The sequence below is a fragment of the Haemorhous mexicanus genome, chromosome 8 (assembly GCF_027477595.1).
Source record: "Haemorhous mexicanus isolate bHaeMex1 chromosome 8, bHaeMex1.pri, whole genome shotgun sequence".
NCBI classification, from domain to species: domain Eukaryota; kingdom Metazoa; phylum Chordata; class Aves; order Passeriformes; family Fringillidae; genus Haemorhous; species Haemorhous mexicanus.
Window position 1 is genome coordinate 31,330,302 of NC_082348.1, and position 21,257 is coordinate 31,351,558.

At 37.6% G+C, this 21,257-nt stretch overlaps 1 protein-coding gene across 5 annotated transcripts in view; it reads left to right on the top strand.

Moving 5' to 3' along the window:
* The first annotated feature begins 14,833 nt into the window (after positions 1-14,833).
* Positions 14,834-21,257, top strand: part of TFPI (tissue factor pathway inhibitor) — a 140,998-nt gene continuing 134,574 nt past the window's right edge. For 3 of the 5 annotated variants that reach the window (XM_059853473.1, XM_059853471.1, XM_059853472.1), the window contains exon 1: positions 14,856-14,894. In XM_059853473.1, coding sequence (XP_059709456.1) covers positions 14,859-14,894 — 36 coding nt within the window. In that variant the 5' untranslated portion in view covers positions 14,856-14,858. Of the gene's footprint in view, positions 14,895-21,257 lie in introns of all 5 variants that reach the window. The other 2 variants (XM_059853475.1, XM_059853476.1) reach the window with 2 other exon arrangements.

Genomic DNA, 21,257 nt, shown 5'->3' on the forward strand with positions numbered 1-21,257 from the left:
CAATCCTTCTGAATGCTACTGAATCCTACGGAGTAAGAATTTTAAATTACTTAATGTCTTTACTGTAAAGTTCATGTTTTATGCCTTTATCTGGCTGGAGTTCTGGTTTTTGTCCAATAAATCACTTACAACAAAAATATTTTTAGCTTCAACCAACTTGGAATACAAATTAAAAAAAAACATATCTCTGTTTTAAAATTAGGGGAAATGGACTTTGCTTAAGTAACTTGATAAGCACATATAAGGGAGCTCGTGTGGATCTCTGTATGACCTTCAGATTTCTAGTGGCAGAGCTCCAGTATGTCTGTAGATTATGCCCAACCCCAAAATCTTCCCTTCATTCACCTTCATGTAGACAGTAGAAGGCATGAAGCAATAGGCAGCACAACTGTGCAAGATAAGCAGCCTTTTATTTTGAAAATTGGAGCCCCAAAATGCCATTGAGTAACACAAAACTCAGCTGAAACCCTCCTGAAGTGGGTCCCATTGCAGCTGTGATGCATCCAGCGCCAGCTTTTCCACTCCAGCTCAGCTGGAAGGTGGAAAACCCAAAGTTTTCCCAGGTAAGAGCTATGTAGAACTGCTTCCTGCTTTGTGCCTTTAGAGTAAAGATGAAATGGGGCAGAAAAAACATTCTACTACAGCCTGAAAGCAAAACAGTGAGAGATGATGCAGAGGAAACTGGCATATGAAACATGGTTTCATTTATTGCACTTTCTGATCCAAGTCTTGCTTAGATTCCCCTTATTTGCAGCCCTAGAAAGCTTCAATGCCGGTGATAGAATGGAAACATAATTCTGAATTTCCATCAGCTGCGTGTGCACTGCTGTTGGTGGCTGGAAATAGCTGCAGCCCTGCAAGCTGTGGGTGGTTACCCTGCCCACACAGCGCAGTGTGACCAGCACAGGTGACAGAGACTGACAGGACACTCACCCACGTGGCAGCTCAGCTGCTAGAGCCTTAATTTAATTTACACCACGTAATTTCTGTTGATTAATGCAGGTACTGATTTGCAGGTATTATGCAGGCTCAGCAGAAAGTCAGGGCCTCTCCATGGCCTGGAGCAGGCTCCCAGGGCATGGAGCTGCCCTTTGCACTGAAAGGGAAGCCAGCAGCAGGAGGGATGATCCACTGGGACAAGCCTGGGTGTTGCTCTTGGCACAGAAAGGTGACATTGCCTCTGTGACATTGCCCAAGTATTTCCAGCCTGACTGGAATCTTGATCAGCAGCACCCTGGGACTGCTGTGCTGTTCTACAGAGCAAACATTTTAGTAATGAAAGCATCAACTCTTCCTTTTACCTATCTACTTCTGATAGAGCAAGGTGTTTGGGCTTCATTCCCCCATTACAAGGCTGAGGTTCAGCACCCAACTCATCCTCTGCTTTATTTAGCATGCTTTTTCCTTTCATGCCTGGGCTGCCCTTTGGGATATGCAGATGCTGGCAGAAAAATCAATGATACAGATCAGTGGTGTTCTACTTAAAACTTATATTTGTCTGTGTAAGATCTGCTGACTTTTGCTTTTGTGATGCTTTCAGAATCTTCCTTTTCTCTATGTGGCTGCTCCAAATCAATCGTGAAATGGGCAGGGTATGGGCTTATTGTCCTATTGACTTTGCATTCGGGGTAAAGATGCTTTGTAAAAGAACAAACTGTTGTTCCTACAATATCATTTGGATCATGAAAACCTTTTAATTTTTTTCTTGTTCTCGAGCCAGCAGTCATTTTCTTGGGTATTCTCTTTGAAGGTTTTCCTGAATGGAAAGTCACAGATTCTCAGTGGGAGACACATTTTAAAGCTAGTGCAAAGCAAGTGCAATGCTGACTTTACCAGCCTCAGAAAAATATATTCCTTAGCTCTGCCATTGAGCTGGAAAGGAAGAGTATTACTTTTACAGGTGAAGTCAGCTCTCCAGCACTGAAAAATTGTCTTTCTAGGTGAGAAAGTTATTCTGAAGGATTTGTAGTGATATTTTTTCTAATTTTGATAATATATTTTCTGCTTTCTTACTTCATTAATTTATGCCAGTTTATCCCCTCCTGAGGCACTTTTTGTAACCTTCTCCTAATATATACTTACCTGCTGCAGGCTTTTGTGAATGGCTATCAAGTCAGAGTTTTGCTGTCACAAAAAACTAACAGTCTTATTCAGTTAAGACCTTAATTAGCCCCTCCATAATTTTCTTTGTTTTATTATCCAAGTCTAGTTTGCCTCTGTCCTCCTTTCAGTGGTGTGCAAAGATTACAAAACAATTTGAGATTCCTTTTTTATCCTCTCCATGGTACATGAATGCACATAGAAATATTTTAGAAATATATAAAATTATATGCTATTTATATATGGTAAACACTGGAGGTGGGAAAATGCTGACCTGTTCACTCATAAAATCATTATAAAAATGTGTTTCTAGCCATTGATGTATTCTCTAACTTTTCTCTGTACTTCTAGGTAAAAGGTTTTGCTTGTAAATATACTCTATAGATGTTATTCTGCTTGTAGAAAAGACTTTCTTTTAGAAAAGAAAAGCTATCATGCTTATGCATGGAGTAGGACCAGCTGAAACATAAACAACATCATTATCTGACATTACTTCTGAGTTAATAATTATGTTTAACTGAACTTCAATTCACTCAATACAGAATTGCAAAATGAGATGTTTACAGATTTCATCTTGCTCAAATGTTAGAAACCATTGGATAGCTCAATATTGTCATGTAGGGTGAAAATATTTCTTAACAGAAGTAAAAACTCATCAGAATAACACCTAATAAAACCTGATTTATCAGTATGACATCTGCCCCGTGTTTTGCTTTATGAAGCACTTAATTAGATCTGCTATTGCTGTAAATCCCCCTTGTAACAATATGTGTAATTTGTTTAAAGTAGTTCACAAATGTATTCATGCCTCCCGTTCAGCTGCCTCTCTGTATCAATCAGAGTGGAGAAATCTGAGACTTTGTCTGAAGTAATTATTTAGCTTAAAATCAATTTCACTGAACAAGCTGGGAATATAATTGCAAAGAGAAATACTTATAAATGATCTGTCAGGAGAGGACTTGGAGTGGTGCTGTACTAATCCCAGAAATGAAGAAGCAGTTCTGCCCTCAGTCTTCTGATGCTGGTCTGACACAATAATTGATTGACATTGATTTCATTCAGCATGGGGAAAGGAGATTGAATTGAAGCAATGGTAAAACCCATCCAAATGGACAGTCATGCTTGTGGTAGATGATCATTCTAAATAAAGGGCTCTAAAGATTCCTTTTCATGAGCAATTGTGATCTCTTGGCATATGGAAGGATGTACAAACCGCAGTGTAGGTGTGCTGAATCACTATTTCTATCTAACAAAAATCAGTGAGAAAATCCTATAAAACTAGTTGTCTTGACCTTTCCTATGGCTCTTAAAATTTCTTCTTGATACATTTTATAATTAAGGTTGTCTTCAACATTTCTTTATTGAGGTAATTTCAAGATCTCTATACATATGAACCATAAATGATTAATGCATTAAATTTGATTTTAAACATTAATTTTGTTTGGACCATAGGTGAGCTCCCTCCAATTTTTGCTGTATTTTGTGCCTAATGGCATTACCATGATACTGTCAGAAATAAATTAAGTGTTCTCTAGATCTTTTGAGCAAGAGACAAAAGGAATTTTTATATATATTTAAACCCTTTATAGTCTTTCAGTTTAAGTGCTGCCTGAAGAGCTTTTCTGGTGTTTGAAATGTAGAAATCAGCAGCAAAAATTGACCAAAGAGTGGGGATCCACCTGTGGATTTCACACAGGAGAAACACAGGTTTGATAAACCCCTACTCTGTGCCTGGGAAAATACAGAAACTTAAATATGTAGTGGGTGCGGTAAGAGTGTTTTCACCACAGAAAATCTGACTAAAATTGAGAATTCTTAGCTTGGAGGAAGACTTCACATGCCCTGAAAAGAGCATATTTTCTAATAGTTATTGATGAGAAACAATTGGCTGTTATACCCATCAACCTTCAGAGAAATGGAATTATATATATAAAAGCAGCTTAGCTAAGATGAAATACCTTCTATTTTGGATGTTTAGAACTGCAAATATTGTGAGATTTATGCTGTAGAAGCTCTTTAAAAGCCATTTATTTTTCAATAAATGTGTTAGAAAGCTTTGTTTAAAAAGCTTTAGTGGCTATCTTTGTGTCATCCTCACGTTACTTCTCTGCTACCTCCCCAAACCCATTCCTAAAAGACTAAATTAAAGAACTTCTCAGGAAATGAAGGGGGAAAGGCAGATTTTTCTGGTAAAAATGAGAAAATTAGTCAAATTTGGTGAAAATATTACCATTGAGCTGCAGCAGGAATTCAATAGCAGTGACATTTTCCAAAAGTATGCATATATACAAAAAGCTCCTCAGGGTTCAGAGGAGATGATAGTCATTTGGTGAGGGGGAAAAAAAAGACAATTTTGTAAACATTGATTTTTTAAAAATTAATTTAATTTCAATTAATTGAATTCAATTTCTTTGTCTTGGTTTCTCACCTTTTCATAAGGAAAAGCTGGCATGAAGTACTTGCAGAATTTTTTGCTGCAGTAGATTTTCTAACCAAAGAAGTGCTGGATTGTCATATTAGCTTACTGGAAATGTGCCTACTTGGATTCTAGAAAATTTTATATTATCATTTATACATTATGTACTCATATAAAATTTAAAAAATTAGAGTTTATTTCCGGATTTAGCTGCTAATAATAAATATCATATCATGCTATAATAAGAGAGTAAAGGTCAAGTTTTTGAAATAACGTGAGTATGCATTGCTCAAATTAAAGAAGAACTTTGTGTTCAGCAGGATGAAGCAGAGCAGGAAAACCCAGCTTGATGTGTGCTCTGCTGGTCACTTTCTACTGAGTTCAGACACACTTCTGCAAGGAATTTTCTCATACTGAAAGCTAAAATCCCCCCAAAACAGCAAATGTGGTAAATGCTGTCCATATGCTCAAACATGGTTTGATGCTGGAAGGGGGAAAGCCCAACAAATAGGCTGTGATGAATCTTGTGAGAGCAGATTTTCTAATGCAGTGGAGTTTTTCAGAGATCAGTTATAACATGGTGATAACAATTCAGCTTTGCAATCAGACTGGCTACCCATGAAACCTCTCACATTCCCAGGAAGCAAAGGAGACATGATGAATCCTCTTAATAAAGAGCACACAGTCAATATACAGTCAGGATTCCCAAGAGTGAGGAAGACTTGAAGCCTTTTGTAGTGGATGAGAAATAAGTTAAACAGTTATTTATCAAGAATCAGATTTTTTCCCCATTTCTCAGGCTACATATTGAAAACTTAACATGTCTGTATGTTACTGGTTAATGAAAATCTTAAACTGCTAATTCCTTGAAACTTACTGTGTCTACTCCTCTCAAACTGCATAATACCAACACAAGCCTACTATGTTAATTAATTTTTTTTTGTTGTGTAATGAATCTACTGAACTTGATTTGTCATCTAGATCTTTGAAGCCTCTCCTCAGATCTGGTTCAATATACACCAATTTTTGGACTACTAAAAAGGAAAAACAAGACTCAAAAAAACCCCTGAACATAACCATTATGCTTTATTCTACTAAAATTCTCTTGGTGAATTCAGGGTGTCAAAGGCAGAAATTGCCAAACATGCCCTTGAAAATTATTTGCAAACCAATTCACTTGGAAACACAAATGTTTACTTAGGAGTGGGGGCTTTGAGTATTGTTCTAAATCCGACAATTACTGAAAATTCCCACTCTATTAATGGAAATGTAACATAAGCAGGAAGGAATTCCAGCCACCTTCCTGCTCTGAGATGAATTCCCCTCAAAAATGTCACTAGAAAAACTAATATTATGCCTTCTGTAGAAGAGAGAAATTTCTGTTGCCCCTAGGGAGCAGTAAATTATGTACATGTCATAATTAGCAGCATTAGGATGTTGCATTATTTATAAGGATAGAAACACTTCCAGCAACTTGACATCCAGGTGTTATATGTGGTGGTATGGATAAGCAGAGTTATGTAATTGTTAAATCCTCAAGGGAAGATGACTCACACTGTCTGAGTCAATCTGGAGGAGTTAATTGCTACAAATATTTGCCAATTAAAGGAAAATGTTAAATCAGAAGATAATTCATAATTAAAATATCATATTTATGTGAAAGATGGCAAAAACCTAGCTAGCAACCCACTGCAAAGATGACTTGATAAACACCCATCCTTTGAAAATCAGTCTTGCATTAGATTGTGCTTGCAGACTGGAGAGTTGGGTACTACTTCAGGAGGATGTTTTTCATTTCTGTGGATTAATGAGATTTCTAGCAGACCTGCTTAGCTTAACTATTTTACTAACTTGAAGTTGATCTTAGAGATGAGTTTTCAATAAAACCACAGCTGGACTGGGGAGTGGGACACCAGGAAAATTTTTTTTGTGTGTGTATATATCTATCTATATCTATATCTACATCTATATCTAATCTATATCTATATCTATCTATATCTATATCTATATCTATATCTATATCTAATCTATATCCACACACACCCCTCCACAAATAAGTAATTAAAGTGGAGGTAGGACTTCAAACAAAGACCTGTTGATATTCACACAGTATCAGCATGCCTGCTTCTGAATTTTCCTTACAGTAACTGTGTTACCTTTCAGTATTGGAATACAGTTCAGTTTTGAAGTTGCACTTTCAGGTAGGTGTTAGTTGAAGTGAAAGTAAATGCTTGTAGAACAAAATGGGAGAATGATATTTTGCCACAGTTCGTACAGGCTGCTCTAAACCAAGAAATAATTCATTAAAACTTACTACTTCAGAGTAAAGAGAAAGGTGTAAAATCTTTCCAGTCAGGCTCTTGTGATACCTACAAACAGAAAGCTTTTTTTATAAGCTGAGTCTTTTTGTTGCTAAGATTCTCCCTGCAGCAATTTAATTATGAGTTGCAAAGTTTAATTTCTGCTTGGAGGAGGTTCACCCTTTCCCTGTTGCCAAGTAAAATGAACAAGCAAATTCCTTCACTTGGTTTTGAATTTAGCTAGGGAGACAGATCAAATCAGAAAAGATACCCAGGTGTTGTGTAGCATCATCACATTACTACCTAACAGGAAAGCGGGAGGCCAAGTAGAGCAGAGAGGCTGGGTACAAATGCATTTATTTATCCATGGGACTAGTCATACTTGTTTATCTATAGTACTGCAGGCTACAAATTATTTTTTCTAGGGCATGTGGCAGGCAATCTTAAAATCAATAAAAGAACACAACTGCAGCTGAAACTGCAACCATACCCTGGGTTACTTCTGTAGGCAAGCAATATTTCTGTCTAAAGAGCCAAAGTCATTTATAACATTTCACACTGCTAGCATAGTTATAATATCTCTTTTGCTGTTCCTGAGCTATTTAAGCCTCTGTGTTAGGGAGCTCCTCAGTGTTCTATTGTTTCAAGACTGCTTGCATTGAGGATTCATAGGTGTAGTGGTAGTTCTGGTTGTCGTTGGTAGGTATTACTGTGGGAACAAAAAGTTCTTAGCTTAGCCTCATCTTACCAAAATGTTTACCTGTAATAACCCTCTGTCCTTTACAGCAGCCTCCTGAACCTTTGAGCAGCCAGGCCTGAGGATGGAGTGCAATTCTTAATGGTTGCAGTATCCTGAGGGTCTGAGACCAAGAGCTTCATTCCCTATATTCATTCTGCAAGGCTGAGTTCTCACAATGTTTTTGGGAGCACTCTGGATGGAAGAAAACGTCTTGAAGAAACTTTGCAACTCATAAAAATTTCAAGAAAAAAGTCTTGAAGAAGAAAAAAGGGGAGAAGTCTGGCTATAAAACTCAAATCAACAAATGTTTGAATATTTAAAAAAAAAAAAGAAGTGTAAGTAGAGCGATTTAAGTTTTCATCTGTCAAAAATATCTGTTGATGCTTTTTAGGATTGTTCAGAAGATCTTTTTTATACCATCTATATGCCTAAAATATAGAAATACCTTTGCTTTATTTATATATTTTCAGAATATTATCTCTACACATCACTTCTTGTAACATGTTTTTTATACTGAATTATTTGACTTTTATGTCTCTTTGGTCATTCTATATCTCTCACTTGTCTAAAGTATATTTTTTTCCAGTTTTGTTGAATCTGCAAAAGTTTTTCATAGACTCCATTAAAGTACAGCTGAACTTTGCAGGCAGCTGAGGCTTAAAGACACACAATAAGACTGTTGAAGAAATCTTGCCTGGTTGCCAGATTTTACATCTAAATTCATTATTGTTATGATGTGACTTATTCAGAAACAGTCTTCTTGGGTCATAGACTGCCTTGTAAATATCAGTGACGCCCTGGAAAGCCCTCGGTGTAACAAAATTGCTGTTTTCTACCTTCTTAGGTAAATGTTTCTGGGAGACATCGTTGTAAGGTCTCTGCATTTTTTTTCAAGGTTCACACAGAAAACATCCATGTCACTAAAATATCCAGCTGTGCATTCCATCATGGCTGTGCACTGGCTATATTTCATTGTCTGTGGTTGGTATTAAGGAGTCATAGTCTGTAAAGCAGTTAATCAGGTTCAGAAAAGCAGGTAGAGTTGATGCAGCCCATTAAAAATGATGATAGAAAGGTGTGCACACAGGCAGTGATGGGCAGGTTTTCTCTATGGGAAAACCCTTTGAAACAAAATACCTCTGCAAGCATTCTTGTTTGCCTTCCTAGGAGTGGAAATGAAGATGTGAAAGCTGCTGGGCTGCACTCTGTGCAAGGTGCGTTCATGGAAAAAAATGGGATGTCTAGCAAGAAATGAAATGTGCTTAATATTGCCAGGCTATTAGTCTAGCAAAGAGCAAGCTGCCTTTTGACTCTTGTGATTGACTTAAGGCTGGGAGAGCAGAGGGCTCTGCTCTGGGTGTTTACCTAGAGTAATAAGCAGTGGATTAGTCCTCTGGGTTGGCTGAAGTCCTGCTGTCTTCTCAGCAGCTGGCAAACACAGTGAAATCAATCTTGCATCTTTCACAACTTCTGGATTCAATTTAGGAAATAAATACAAAAATGATCAGCATTTTTTTAGCAGATGAGAGGCTGAAATACTGTTATCATTAAGCAACTTCAGTAAGAAACAAGGGCAAATACATCACAAATTTATGCAAGCCACTCATTGCTCAGCATCAAAGGCAGAGGTAGCCTGAGGGTTCTATTTTCTCATCCTTTTTAAATCTTCAATGCAGAAGGGCTTCCTCCAAGAGATCCCTGTGCCTATTTCATTTGGGCTCTAAGTAGTCTGGTTGCGGAGTTTGTACCCCTCAAAGTCTTATCTTGGCCCTGTTGATTTTGGAATTTCAGGGGAGAATAATTATTTGAGTGATGGGTTTATGAGGCTGCTGCATTTTGGTAGCACAGAGGGGTAGGCTGGGAAATTGGGTTTTCATCTCTCTGCACTACCACTATCTCATTTTGCAGCACTATTTGTTGCTTCTTGCAAATGGAGAATTGACATCTACCAGATCTTCTGGCTGGAGTGCACTTTAAAGGCTACTTCATGAGAGCAGGCATAGATTTGCTGTATTGGCAGATAGAGTAATCCAACCATTTTAATTTAACTTTTACATTTTCTACTGTGATGTTTCCCAGTTTCTGCCGCGACACCTCCCTGCTGGCACTTAGTACTGCACCCTTGGGACTGCCTGCCAGGGCTTCTTTTCTGAACCATGTCTTGGGCTGTTGCTGTAAATTTTTATTCCATGAAACATTCCTCTATGCTCTAGAAAATTCTTGTCAAGGTCAAACATCTTATTGCCTAATTTAGGGTGTATAGAATAGCTATAGTATTGATCTGAGGGAAGAAATACGTAAGTGGTGCTTTTGTCACTCAGATCTTGTCTGTCTCTTCTGATGCTGTGTCTTTTTGTTGCCTTTTTTTTGTCTGCCATGATGTTTCATTTTGTAGCAGGTGGATGTGTTTTTTTTTTTTTCCAGTTAAGCAAAACATCAGTAAGTTTAGTACATTTATCTAAATAGAAATGAAAAATCCATATATCTCCTACATGGCTTTGAAAAAGTTGACTATGCAGCCTGGTTTTGTCAAACTAGTCTGCCTAAAAGTGCTTTCACAATAAGTCCTTTGTGCAGATTAGAGATTATTGATGCTTTGTTTCTTGTGTGCAGTACATGAAATGTGGTATTATGTCAATTATAGATTTAGGTGGCCTTTGTAGAATATACACTTTTATGTCCTTGAGCTCTATCAAGTTTCTTCTCTGGAGTGTCTGATGTGACAGGCGATTCAAGGGACCCATGCAGTTTGTCCCTTAGTTTCCTGTTCTGCTGCTTTAATTACACTAGCAATAGTACAGGCTGTACTTGAAGTTTTCCAGCTTTTGGTTCTCTTGCTGTTTGCCTGGGTGTGTCTAAGCAGTGACACCTGGGTCACAACCACAGCTCTTCCTTCCCAAGCCAACAAAATTTCCAGCTGTACTCAGTGATGCTGTGTTCTGTAAAGAGCCTGATTCACTCCTGAGGCAAACAGGACATTATGCAAGGAAGCATGAGAAGTTTTTCAGTGAGGTTAAGTAGTGCTGCCTGTCCTTGTGGCCTGATTTGCATCCACAGCAGCAGCCTCTTTGTCCTAGCTGCTGCAAAGGAGGGAGAGCAGAGCAATCCTGTCACGTTATTTCCGGCGCTGCAAACATGCCAGGAAGCCACTGTGCCAGGTACTACCTTTGAAGGAGGGCCACCATTAGGGGAAGGACCAAGAGTTCCTGGGTGGCACTGCAGAATACCAATGTTTTCCCCTGTCCCAGTTATGGCCTTATGGGACAGTCTTTTAAGTTCCTTAAGTAATTGTTAATTCAGTTGCTGGGAGATGGAATGTGTTAGATCACTCCAAGAAATGTTTTAATTAAATCCAAAGAGACTATGGATTAACCCTTATGTTACCAGAGACTTTTTATCAAGGAGAATTGGTAAAAATTTAACCCAGTCATGTATGATCAATGAAAAGCACCAGGTCATGTTAAAGGCCGTGGATGTTAGGAAGGTTCCAGAATAAACATGGGAATGTTACAGGCCTGCCTACACTGAGAAATTTATTCTGCTTGACTTAGGCCAGAACAAACTTACTACTTAATTTTAAAGTGGAACTTACTGCTTTGAAAATTTTTTTTGCATTTAGTTGTGGACCAAAAGTAGCAAAGATGCAGTTGAAACTGATTATTCCCTTTTTTAGCTTTGTGCTGCCTGGGGACTTCATCAGATGAGAGAAAAACATTTCATTAAAAACTCTGGCTTCACTGACCAGTTAGGAAGGAGTTTTATCCCCTGCCTTTAGAGGAAGTCTCTCTTTGAGACTAAGGAACAAGGATCAAATCCAAGAGCAAGTAGAGTGAGTAGTTTTCTATGCTCTCTCTGTTAGACAAATAGAAACTTTTTGTTTCTCTCTAGACTGTACATTTTGCACCAGTTGGAGTCCAGAATTAATCCTAATAAAATATTGTAAATTTAGGAAGCTTCACTGAGATCATTTAATTGTGAAAGAAAAGTGAATTAAAGCTTCAGTTTCAACTAATTTTAATAATGGTTTACATTTCTTTAAATGTTTAATAGCAATTATCAGACTTCTCCAAGAAACATTTTAAAACAATAAAGGAGAGTGTTATGTTAGATTTGAATTTGAATCATGCTGTAAAGCATGAAAATGTACAAGATTTCTCATTTCTAAAAGTAGTTTTGAACATGAATATTGTGCAGTTAGCTTGTGTATGTTTCAGTGTTTATGGTTCCAAACTGAACTTCAGTGATTTCTACTGAAAGGCTAGTTCTGTCAAACACATGCTGAATTAGATTTCTTTTGATATTTCAAAAAGCTCATTGTCCTTAGAGTTATAGGTTCTAGTGCTATTTATCAATCTATTCAATAAATTTCTGTATTTTTGGAATCAAGACTGACAGTTTAACCTTAGCTACCAAAATCCTTTTTAAAATCTGTGATTTCTGCTCAAGTACATCATCAGGAGGTGATTGTTTGGGTTTTCTTTGCTGTTGTGCCACCAACTTTTCCTTTTTGAAATGGGTAGATCTTTCAAGGCTGGAAACCGTGGTTTCTGTTTCCATGCACATTATTTATCTCAGCTGCTAGTCCAAAGTGCAAAAAAGGAAAGTTTCCAGTTGCAAACTGCAAGAATTGCCTATTTTCAGCTGTACGAATATGTATAACAACTGCTCTTTTGCTCAACACTCTGGGGGAGAAGATATCAAGTTCTGATTTTGCAAAGTTTTTGTAAAGTCTGCACTTTGATGATTAAATAGATTAGGCAAAATATTTGTTTAATTATGCACTGTACATGTGTACAGTGTCAGTGTGTTATTCCTGGGTGAATGAAGTAGCTCTTTCAATGTAATATTTTGGTTTCAGGGTTATTAATGTTATTGTCTCTCTGTTTTTTTCTCAGCTATGATAAAAGGCTGCTGTGCCAAGGATGCTATTTGATATGTGATACTCTTACAAGTACCAGGAGGATTACTCCTTATAGTAGGCACTGAAGAGCAGCTTTCAGAAGTGCTGTGAGGAGTATTAAATGGTGCAAAATACTCTAACGAGGATAAGGCTGTGTACAGAATACAGAGCAATCTTTCTGATGCCTCAGGTTTTAGCTTTCATATTTTTCAGGTCCTGTGCTGCTTTAATGTGTAATATTAGGGGATGGTAAGCTCTCTTCACAGAGTAGGGAGACAAAAAAATTCCTTCTCTAGCTGGGGACCAAGGACAAATGATCCAAAATTCAGGCACAAGAGCATAAACAATGTGGACTGAAGAGAGAAAAACGAGAAGGATGGGACTTCATAACCTAAAGCTGTAACTGGACAATTAACTCCAAAATGGATCAGAACTTATAAAAGTGAGAGACCCCATGTCCAGTCATCCATTTTGTGACCATTTTGGTTCATCTTGAGTGTGGCCCTGGCTGGGCTCTTGTGCTGCCCAAGGTGGATCCATTGAGCCTTTCCAATAAATCCCTAGTTTATTCTTTAGCTCCATCTAGCCTCTGTTCTGGCCAGCCTGCACAAAGCATCATTTCCTTCCTCTGGAGGCAGACAGGGCTGGAAAAGCCCGGCTGGAGGGCAGTTAGGGATGGGCAGGAGAGCCCTGGCATTTGGCTCACCTTGGGAAGGGCTGAAGGGAGCATGACCCCTCAGACAGCCCCTCACACCTCCTCCCTGCAGGGCTGCCAGGGCTGGGATGCTGCTGCCTTTCCCCCTGCTCTGACATTTGTCTGCTCTGTGAAATGAGCCTTATCTCAGTTCTGCAGCTGATGGAAAGCCCCAGGAAGCCATTGATCTGGTTCTTTTGAATTCAGTGGGCACCAGATTGAGATCATAAGAAGAGAAGATGAGATAATGAAAAAATAGTCATTAGAATCTTCAGCTGCTGGATTATGAAGAACTGGCTGAATCAGTGGGGGAACTTCCATGGCCACAGTGCACATTATTTCTCATCTTGAACATATCTCATTACAGAACATATTTGCTAACTATAAATTCAACATTTGACATTATGAAATCCCACTAGCTGACTAGATTTAAAAGCAGGTTTGGATAAAAATCTTTTTTTAAAGTCTGTTGTTGTGACTAGATCAAGTATTTCAAATTTTGTTTCAGTTTTTTGCATCTGCAAAGTGGGAAAGTATTTTAGTGGCATGTTTTTGTGGTTATCTAAGGAAATTTTCTAAGGTTGGAAGCATGGACCCTTTTTCAAGTGCCAAGGACCTCTAGGAGTATGCAGTCAGTAGCTTTCAGAGAGTGATCAGCCTGAGCAGTCCATCATTGCAGAGAATATGTTGATGAGGAAACAACAATAGGTAAAATGAGAGACTCCATCTGAGGCAAACTGAATACCAAATCAAAAATGTTCCAAATAGACTGTTTTGGGTAATAGAAATTAATTAGAAAAGCAAATAGCAGAATTTTCCATAATTCTTAAAATAATTAAAAACTACAGACACACCATCTATGATGGGTATGATTAGAAAGAAAAAATATGAAAGGTGTGTTTACAGAGACCACTAGATCTAAATGTCCAAAAGGAAAAATGTCACATGGGCAACTTAAAAATATACTGTAAGTCAGCTCTGCAAGTCCCTGAAATAAAAATAGGTTCTTTGGTTGAAAAAAAAAAAAAAAAATGCTTCCCCCTTCATCTATGTGGGGATTTGCAAAAAAAAGGATCCTCTCTGAGGGGGGAAAACCCCCAAAGTTATTTTCTTTAATTGCAAGTCAATAGGTGAAGGAAATTAATGCCCCTCGACCAAAAATAAGCTTTTCAATGCATTGGGTTCTTTTTACCAGGTTTGCTGGTAAAAATGCATTGAGTTCTTTTTACAGTTTTTAATGTACAGCATAGCAGGAAGTTCACACCTGTTCCTGTCCTGAACATTCTGGTAGAGATTTTGATATCAGACTAAGAGGAGAGCTCTGGGTATTTGCCATGATTACCACACAAACTTTTTCTAAAATGGTTAGCAGGTTGATTGACAATATCTGATTTTTATTCTTTCCTATGCATAGTTAAAGACCCATTGTAATGTTGGCTGTTGCTTCTGATAACAGTCCTTAGTTTCTAAGCTGATTTTAAAAGAAACTCTAACATTCCCTTCACTTGGAGCCCTAATGTGGGTCACAGCTGTCTGTGAAAAAGACAGAGCAGACAACAATTCTGTGACACAACTCTGGAGGTATTTAAATGTAGTAGCTTAAAACTGTATAACTGGACTACAATATCTTTATTTGGTTGCTTTGTCCTGTGCTTTCTAGGGGAGGAGCTTGCATGTACACAAGAGCTTCTTCTGTGCTGTAGAGCTGCATGAGATTTGCAATGCTTCAGTCTCACATATATAAGGTAATGAAGTTCACCTTTCCATTCATAAGTTATTTTCTAGAAGTGTTTGTGTTTGATTTACTAAAGCCAATAAAAAGGTTAGCGATGTTTCCTACATAAAGCTTACTTTAATAAGAATGGGAAAAAACATCTAAGTGTTTTCCAGTGGCTGTGATGCAGTCAACCTCTCACACTTTCAATTAGTCTGACATATTTAAATATGAACTACAGCCTACCAAAAAATAGAAATATAGAATAAATGAAATCAAATGTAAATAAAGATTTAATTCTGTTTATATTAGCTGCCTTTGTTGAGAATGGCAACAACTGATGTTCCTGGCAAAGGATCATTGGAAGTTCGTGTCTGGGGGAAGAAAGTGAAATTAAATACTTAGTGTCAAATAGTATGTATAAATAACATATGAGTGAGATGCCTATACCAATATTTGACTTAGAATTCTGGGTGGAAAATCTGATAATAAATCTCAATAAATGGTGTGATATACCAGTAATATATTAAGATAGTTTAATTTTAAATTCTCCTGACATCAGCTCTTTATAGTACCTGTATTTCTGTAACATGCAAATAGTTTTCCTTTAGAGCACAAATTGTATTACTCTCTGCTGTTCAAATTAATTGTCATATTACTATCAATAATATTGGATGGAGTTTACATAACTCTTTCAAATTGAAGCATTTTAGTCGTATTGCTGGGTTATTCCCCAGACTTAGTCACACTCTTAAACCTTTGAAGAAATATGAGAATAACATTGATTCCAAGTAGTTAGCAGAAATTGGTTAGTGAGTTGATAGATTTTCAATTATCTTTTATTAGAAGTCCTTTAACATTCTTAGAATAACTAGAGAAAATTTCAAATTTCCAAAATGCAAGTGGTTTTTTTTGTCAATGGCAAGAAAGGATAAATCCTGCTCCAAATACCCAAATAGAGATTCCTAACGAGGGTCTTCACCGCCTAATGCCCAAAATGCCATTATCTATCTCTAGCCACACAATTTAGCGGGATAGAACTGTTTAAGGGGTGTTATCTCTCTGGAGATATTTGCTGCATGTCTTTGCATCAAAAGTTTAAAGGATTTGCAGGATCTCTACGTTGAGCCCCTTGTCTCTTCTTGGGACCAGCTGTCCTGAGGTGGTCATGACACACGAGTGAGTCTGGAGCTGGATCTTAGCAATAGCAAGGCGATGTCTAACAATACCTTGCAAATGATATTTTATGGTTACTCCAGGTATGAGCTTGAAGAACATATTGGTGTTTACAAATTATTTCTGCATGTACAAACATGTTCAGAGTAAATGTTACAGCTATTTTAGTAGAAAAGTATTGTTTTGCCATTGTGACAGCTTAATAATTAACGTCAGGGTTGCATTAAACAACTACTAATATTTGAGGTTCCTGAGTTAAATATGTTCATGTGTTAGAGGACTGCTGTGTGTTTGCCAGCTCTCAGGAATCCATCTGTATATATGACATGACCGATCCTTTGAAAGCTTGATTTCAAAGCCCTCTGTAAAACCTCTGTCAGAGATGTCAAACAATGATGATGCAGAAACTACAATTTCAGCAGTATGTAAATCTTTAAATGATAGTCTTTTGTCCAGTAACAAACATTGGCAGTGGTCTGTGATGCTAGTCAGTATGTCTAAAAGGAGATGAATACGCCCTCAAGGGCAATGTTGCAAATACCTGTCATTTAGAAGTAGATGAAATTGGAATTTCCCCCTAACTTATTGCTCATATTTCCCCATCCCACAAGTAATTTCCAGCTATTCATATGTGCTCATCATCTAGCTTGGCAGTAGAATTTGATGTCAGATGAATAAAGTGACTAACTGTAGGAATCAGAACGTGTTGTAGAGTGTCATCATTCTGAATTAGGGTGGTGTTTTTGTGTAGCCTGAAGGGATGTGGAGAGCGGGGCTGAAGTGTGGGAGAGAATATGGTATCACAGAAGCACTGCACACTTCAGCTTAGCAGCAGGGATATCTTGGAAAAAGGCTTTTTTCTGTTTCTATACATGCTGCCTGCACATGATTATACTTGCCTATGAATTTTGTTTTCATTTAATTTGGGGATCATTTGATTTCATTTAAGGCACAGGTGATTTTAAAACACTGTTTAAGCTCTGTTTATTTCAGCCTATGATTATTTGATTAAAAAAGACTTAAGGGAGGAAAAAGCCTGTATATTAAAATTGGAACAAAGTTATGTATGTCAAGGTTTTATGCAAATAACCAGCTTGTAAAAGAGATATGGGGTTTGTTAAGTATAAATTTTACATCCCAATCATTATTCATTCCTAAATTTTTAAACCTTAATCAGATTGCAGAGAGAACAGTCAAATACTGAATTATGAGAGAGGTACACAACAATATCAGAAATCTAGTTCAGCACAAAACCAACAACAACAAATTTCTAACAGCGACTTTATGGTACCTATTTACCACAAACTCTTTCTAATGAGGACTTTCAAGCAGTTAACCTTGAATTTATCCTTTAATGTGGTTATACAATTAGTTATACAATTAAATCTATCTCACAAATGTGTTCCCCTATAGATCATTTCCGATCTAGCAATGCTGTTTCTGCTTTCATGATAATTAACTGAGTGAAATATTAAGGCTTTTATTCATTAATTTTTTGTCTTGTTTTGTAATGATGTGATTTTGGACAATTGGGTGTTATGTGCACATCACTGCAGAAAATACTCAAATGTCAGATATAAACAGTGTGCAACAATCTAAACATTTTATTTCAAATAATATCCAAACTAACCCTATGGAATCTTATTCAGTTTATAGGCTGTCTTGCATTTTTCAGTGATATTTTCTGCTAATTTTTTCCCTGACTTTCTCCATAATATACTCAATTCTTAATACAAGATTGGAGTGCTTTAAGATATGGATGGCTGGTGTATGACTAACAGTGTTTAATAACACTTGTGAGAATGACTAAACATTGGCTGAAAATATTTCTCTGCACTGGAACTGCAGTGAAATTGCTGTGCTGAGAAAATTGCTGTTGAATCAGAATGCTGCTCAAGTAAATAGAATAATTTGTTTCATTCATTAGGGTCACTAGACAAATTAGCTACAGATTTTCCTACAGACTGGCACATTTAATGTAAATTACATTAAATGTGGGAGAGGGGCAAATGCAGAGAAGTGCTGATAGAACAAGGAAATTATTTGAAATATTAATTCTGTGGAAGTCTCTGTCAATATTCTTTGCAGATGAAATAATCCCAGTGTACCATGATAAATTCTCAGCTGTAACAAATACAACCAGTCTCTTATTTATGTCTGCACATTTTTATCTTTCCTGAGTCCTTCCAGTTCTTATGAAAGTCAGCAAGGAGCTAAAATATAACGATTTTTTAGCTGAACAATTTTAAGATGGGTTGTTAAATCTGGCATTTAACTGCCTGGTGACCTTGTTCCCAAAGATTGTTGCTGTTCCTGCGGAACAGGAATCTGCTTCCAGACCCTGCTGACACTGAGTGTGCCACCAGTGGAAGCTGTAGCCCAGCAGAGACTCCTGACAGGGGCTGGAGCAGCAGTGCCACCCTTGTACACAGTTACACTGCATCCCAGAGGAATTGATGTCCCCAGACCACACAGGCGTCAGCCCCTGAGCCCCTGCTGGCTGTGGATTACTCTGCATGTCTGCTGTGTGCAGGCAGCCCCTGCTCATCAGCATCAGGTCAGGAGCCATGAGCCATCAGTTGATTGCAAGAACTTTCAGTGGTCATGGCCCAAGACTAGAAGGAATGCCTTTCTCCCCTAAACTGCCTAACTTGAGAGACTGCTAAACTAACTTCTGTTCCTCTTCTTTAAATATATTGGGTAAATCTCATCCAGATCACATTAGTGAGGTCTATAAATTTACTTGTTCATTACTATAATGAATCATCATATACAGTCCTTTTTCTGTTTTCTTTATCTCCAAACCAATTCTTTTCATCTTTAGATGATCTATAGATGTGCTATGGATTATTAAATATCACTCCCTCCCCCCTCAATTCTCTTCTTTTATGTTACTAGGTACACATCACAGCCATGATTTGCTGTATGAAAAATTAAGTCTCAGAACTCCCCCAATGTTTAAATGCTGAAATGTATTTCTGATGAGAATTCATCACCTGCAAATGAACAGAAATGTCAGACTGGTGGAATAACGTACTCATGGAACAGTTTTTTCATCAAATTTTTCAGAATGTGCTGCAAGAATACTACTTTTTCTTATAGTTCTGAGGATGTTTCTTAGTTCTTTTATTCTGTTGGAAGGCTATAAACTAGATATGATCAGAATATTTCTTTATATAAACATTTATTCTAAATCAAAGTTCATCCAGATTTAAGTCATCTTATCAGGCTGAAGCTAAGGGATTTCAATATCTAATAGGTGAGAGCAAACTTATCCAACAGCTGTCCCTCTGTAACCAATATTCTTTAATAACCAAGCACCCAGACATCTCTTTTAGGTGGAGGCAGGTTTTGTGTAAACCTATCGAGTTCCCATTGCTTTTTCCTGGGACACAAAGCTGCTGTCAGGACAGGGGAGCACAGGGTGAACTCCTTCCCAAATGCCTCCCTGGCATTCTGCAAATTATAGGCCTCCCCAGCCCCACCCCCTTAAAATGTCTTTGTTTAAACCCTAGGTAGATTGTGTTTCTATCAATATTTCTCCTCATACCCTAAAGTCATGATATTTTAAGAACAAGTTTAAAATTCAGTATATTTACCTGATAAAAATAATTTGGTTTAGTTTTCATAAATAAGCTTTTGATTTTGTTTTAGTTTTTAACACCCTGGAAAACTGTGAGCATTAGGAATTTTTCTCCACGCCTTTTGTAGCACACAAAGTTAATGTTTTTGTCTTACACTCCTGAAGTGTAACTGCATGACTGCAGTGTACCAGAAATGACCTTTACCTTGCTGAACAGTTAGTTTTTAACTTTCCCTCTGCTATGTTTCATCACGTTACACATGATGAAAACTTTTTCAGCAACAGCTGTTTCAACTTGCCAGAAAGGCATTAATTCAGATAATAATTCGATGCATCTTGAAACACTGTTAACACATGGAATTTTATCTACTGGACATATTCACTTGGCATTTTCCTCCTTTTCCTGAAGCCAGGCTAGAGGCACTACTGTTCCACTGACTATTTTACCGGGAGCAGGGTTTTATCCACTTCTGCCTCTGTGCAATCCTGACACTGAGGCAGCTAGGTTTTGTAGGAGAGACAATTCAGCTAGGGAAGATGTCATTGCCCAAAGATAATGACTGTTTTTTTAATCTGAAACACAATTTTGAGGGGAAGTATTTTGGCATGAGGAACAGTGCTGGCTTTTTCTGATACGTGATTAAATTTTGCAATATATACTGCCCTCAATAGTGTATCTGTAAGCAGGTATAGCTGAGCACTTCAGGGTCAGGGCTTTCTGTTCTCTATGTAATGAAAAAATCGAAACATGGAGGCAAAGAGCCCCTCACTCAGCCTTAGGAACTTTAGAAATCAGGTTTGGTTCTTTGAAACTAAGAAACATTGTTGGTTATGTTTTGATTGCAGAAGTGAGGTAGAAAAGAATTCATCAGGAATTTTTCGTGCAATGGAAATATCTTAACAGCATGGTATCCTATTTTTGAATTATTTCCCTTTCCTTGTATTTGGTAATGAAAAGAGAACGGGGTCTGAGTCAACATCTGAAGGCACAGTTAGCAAAATAAATCAGGAGAATTACTGTAACAAGGTGTTGAAATGAAAAGCTAGCATGTGCTGCCATTATCAAGTTTAATAAAGGTGTCAGAAGCAAAATACACATATTAATCCATAATTCCCAGGACAATTCTGTTCACTGCAGTTTAGATTCCACGAGAAAACCCAACAGGAACCCATAAAGCAATGCACCTTTAACAATCTGTATAATGTGTTTATTTACAGGCTGACTTTGTTCCAAAAGGAGGTATTTTTGAAATAAGCATGGTGGACAGAAATAAAGCATGAATGACTCCAGCGACTCATGGCTGGACAGTCAATAAAGATTTTGGTCCTACTTCACAGAATTAGATATTGTCCCCACAGGTCAAATTTCAGTGTGGCATGACAAGTGTCTGGTTGGTTATGTGAATTCTCTTGCTGAAGGATTCCACTCTACTCAGTGTTTTATCCCCTGGCTATGTCTTTGCTAGGGATGCAGATGGAATGATTTTCTTTCTTGATTTTACACCTGTGATGAAGAATGGAAACCCCTCAGTGATGGGGACTGGTGCTCAGTGCTGTAAGTTACTATTTAGGAAAATACTGTAAAATGAAGGATTTCAGCTCTGATTCTCTTGGAATAAGGACAGAGTTCTGCAC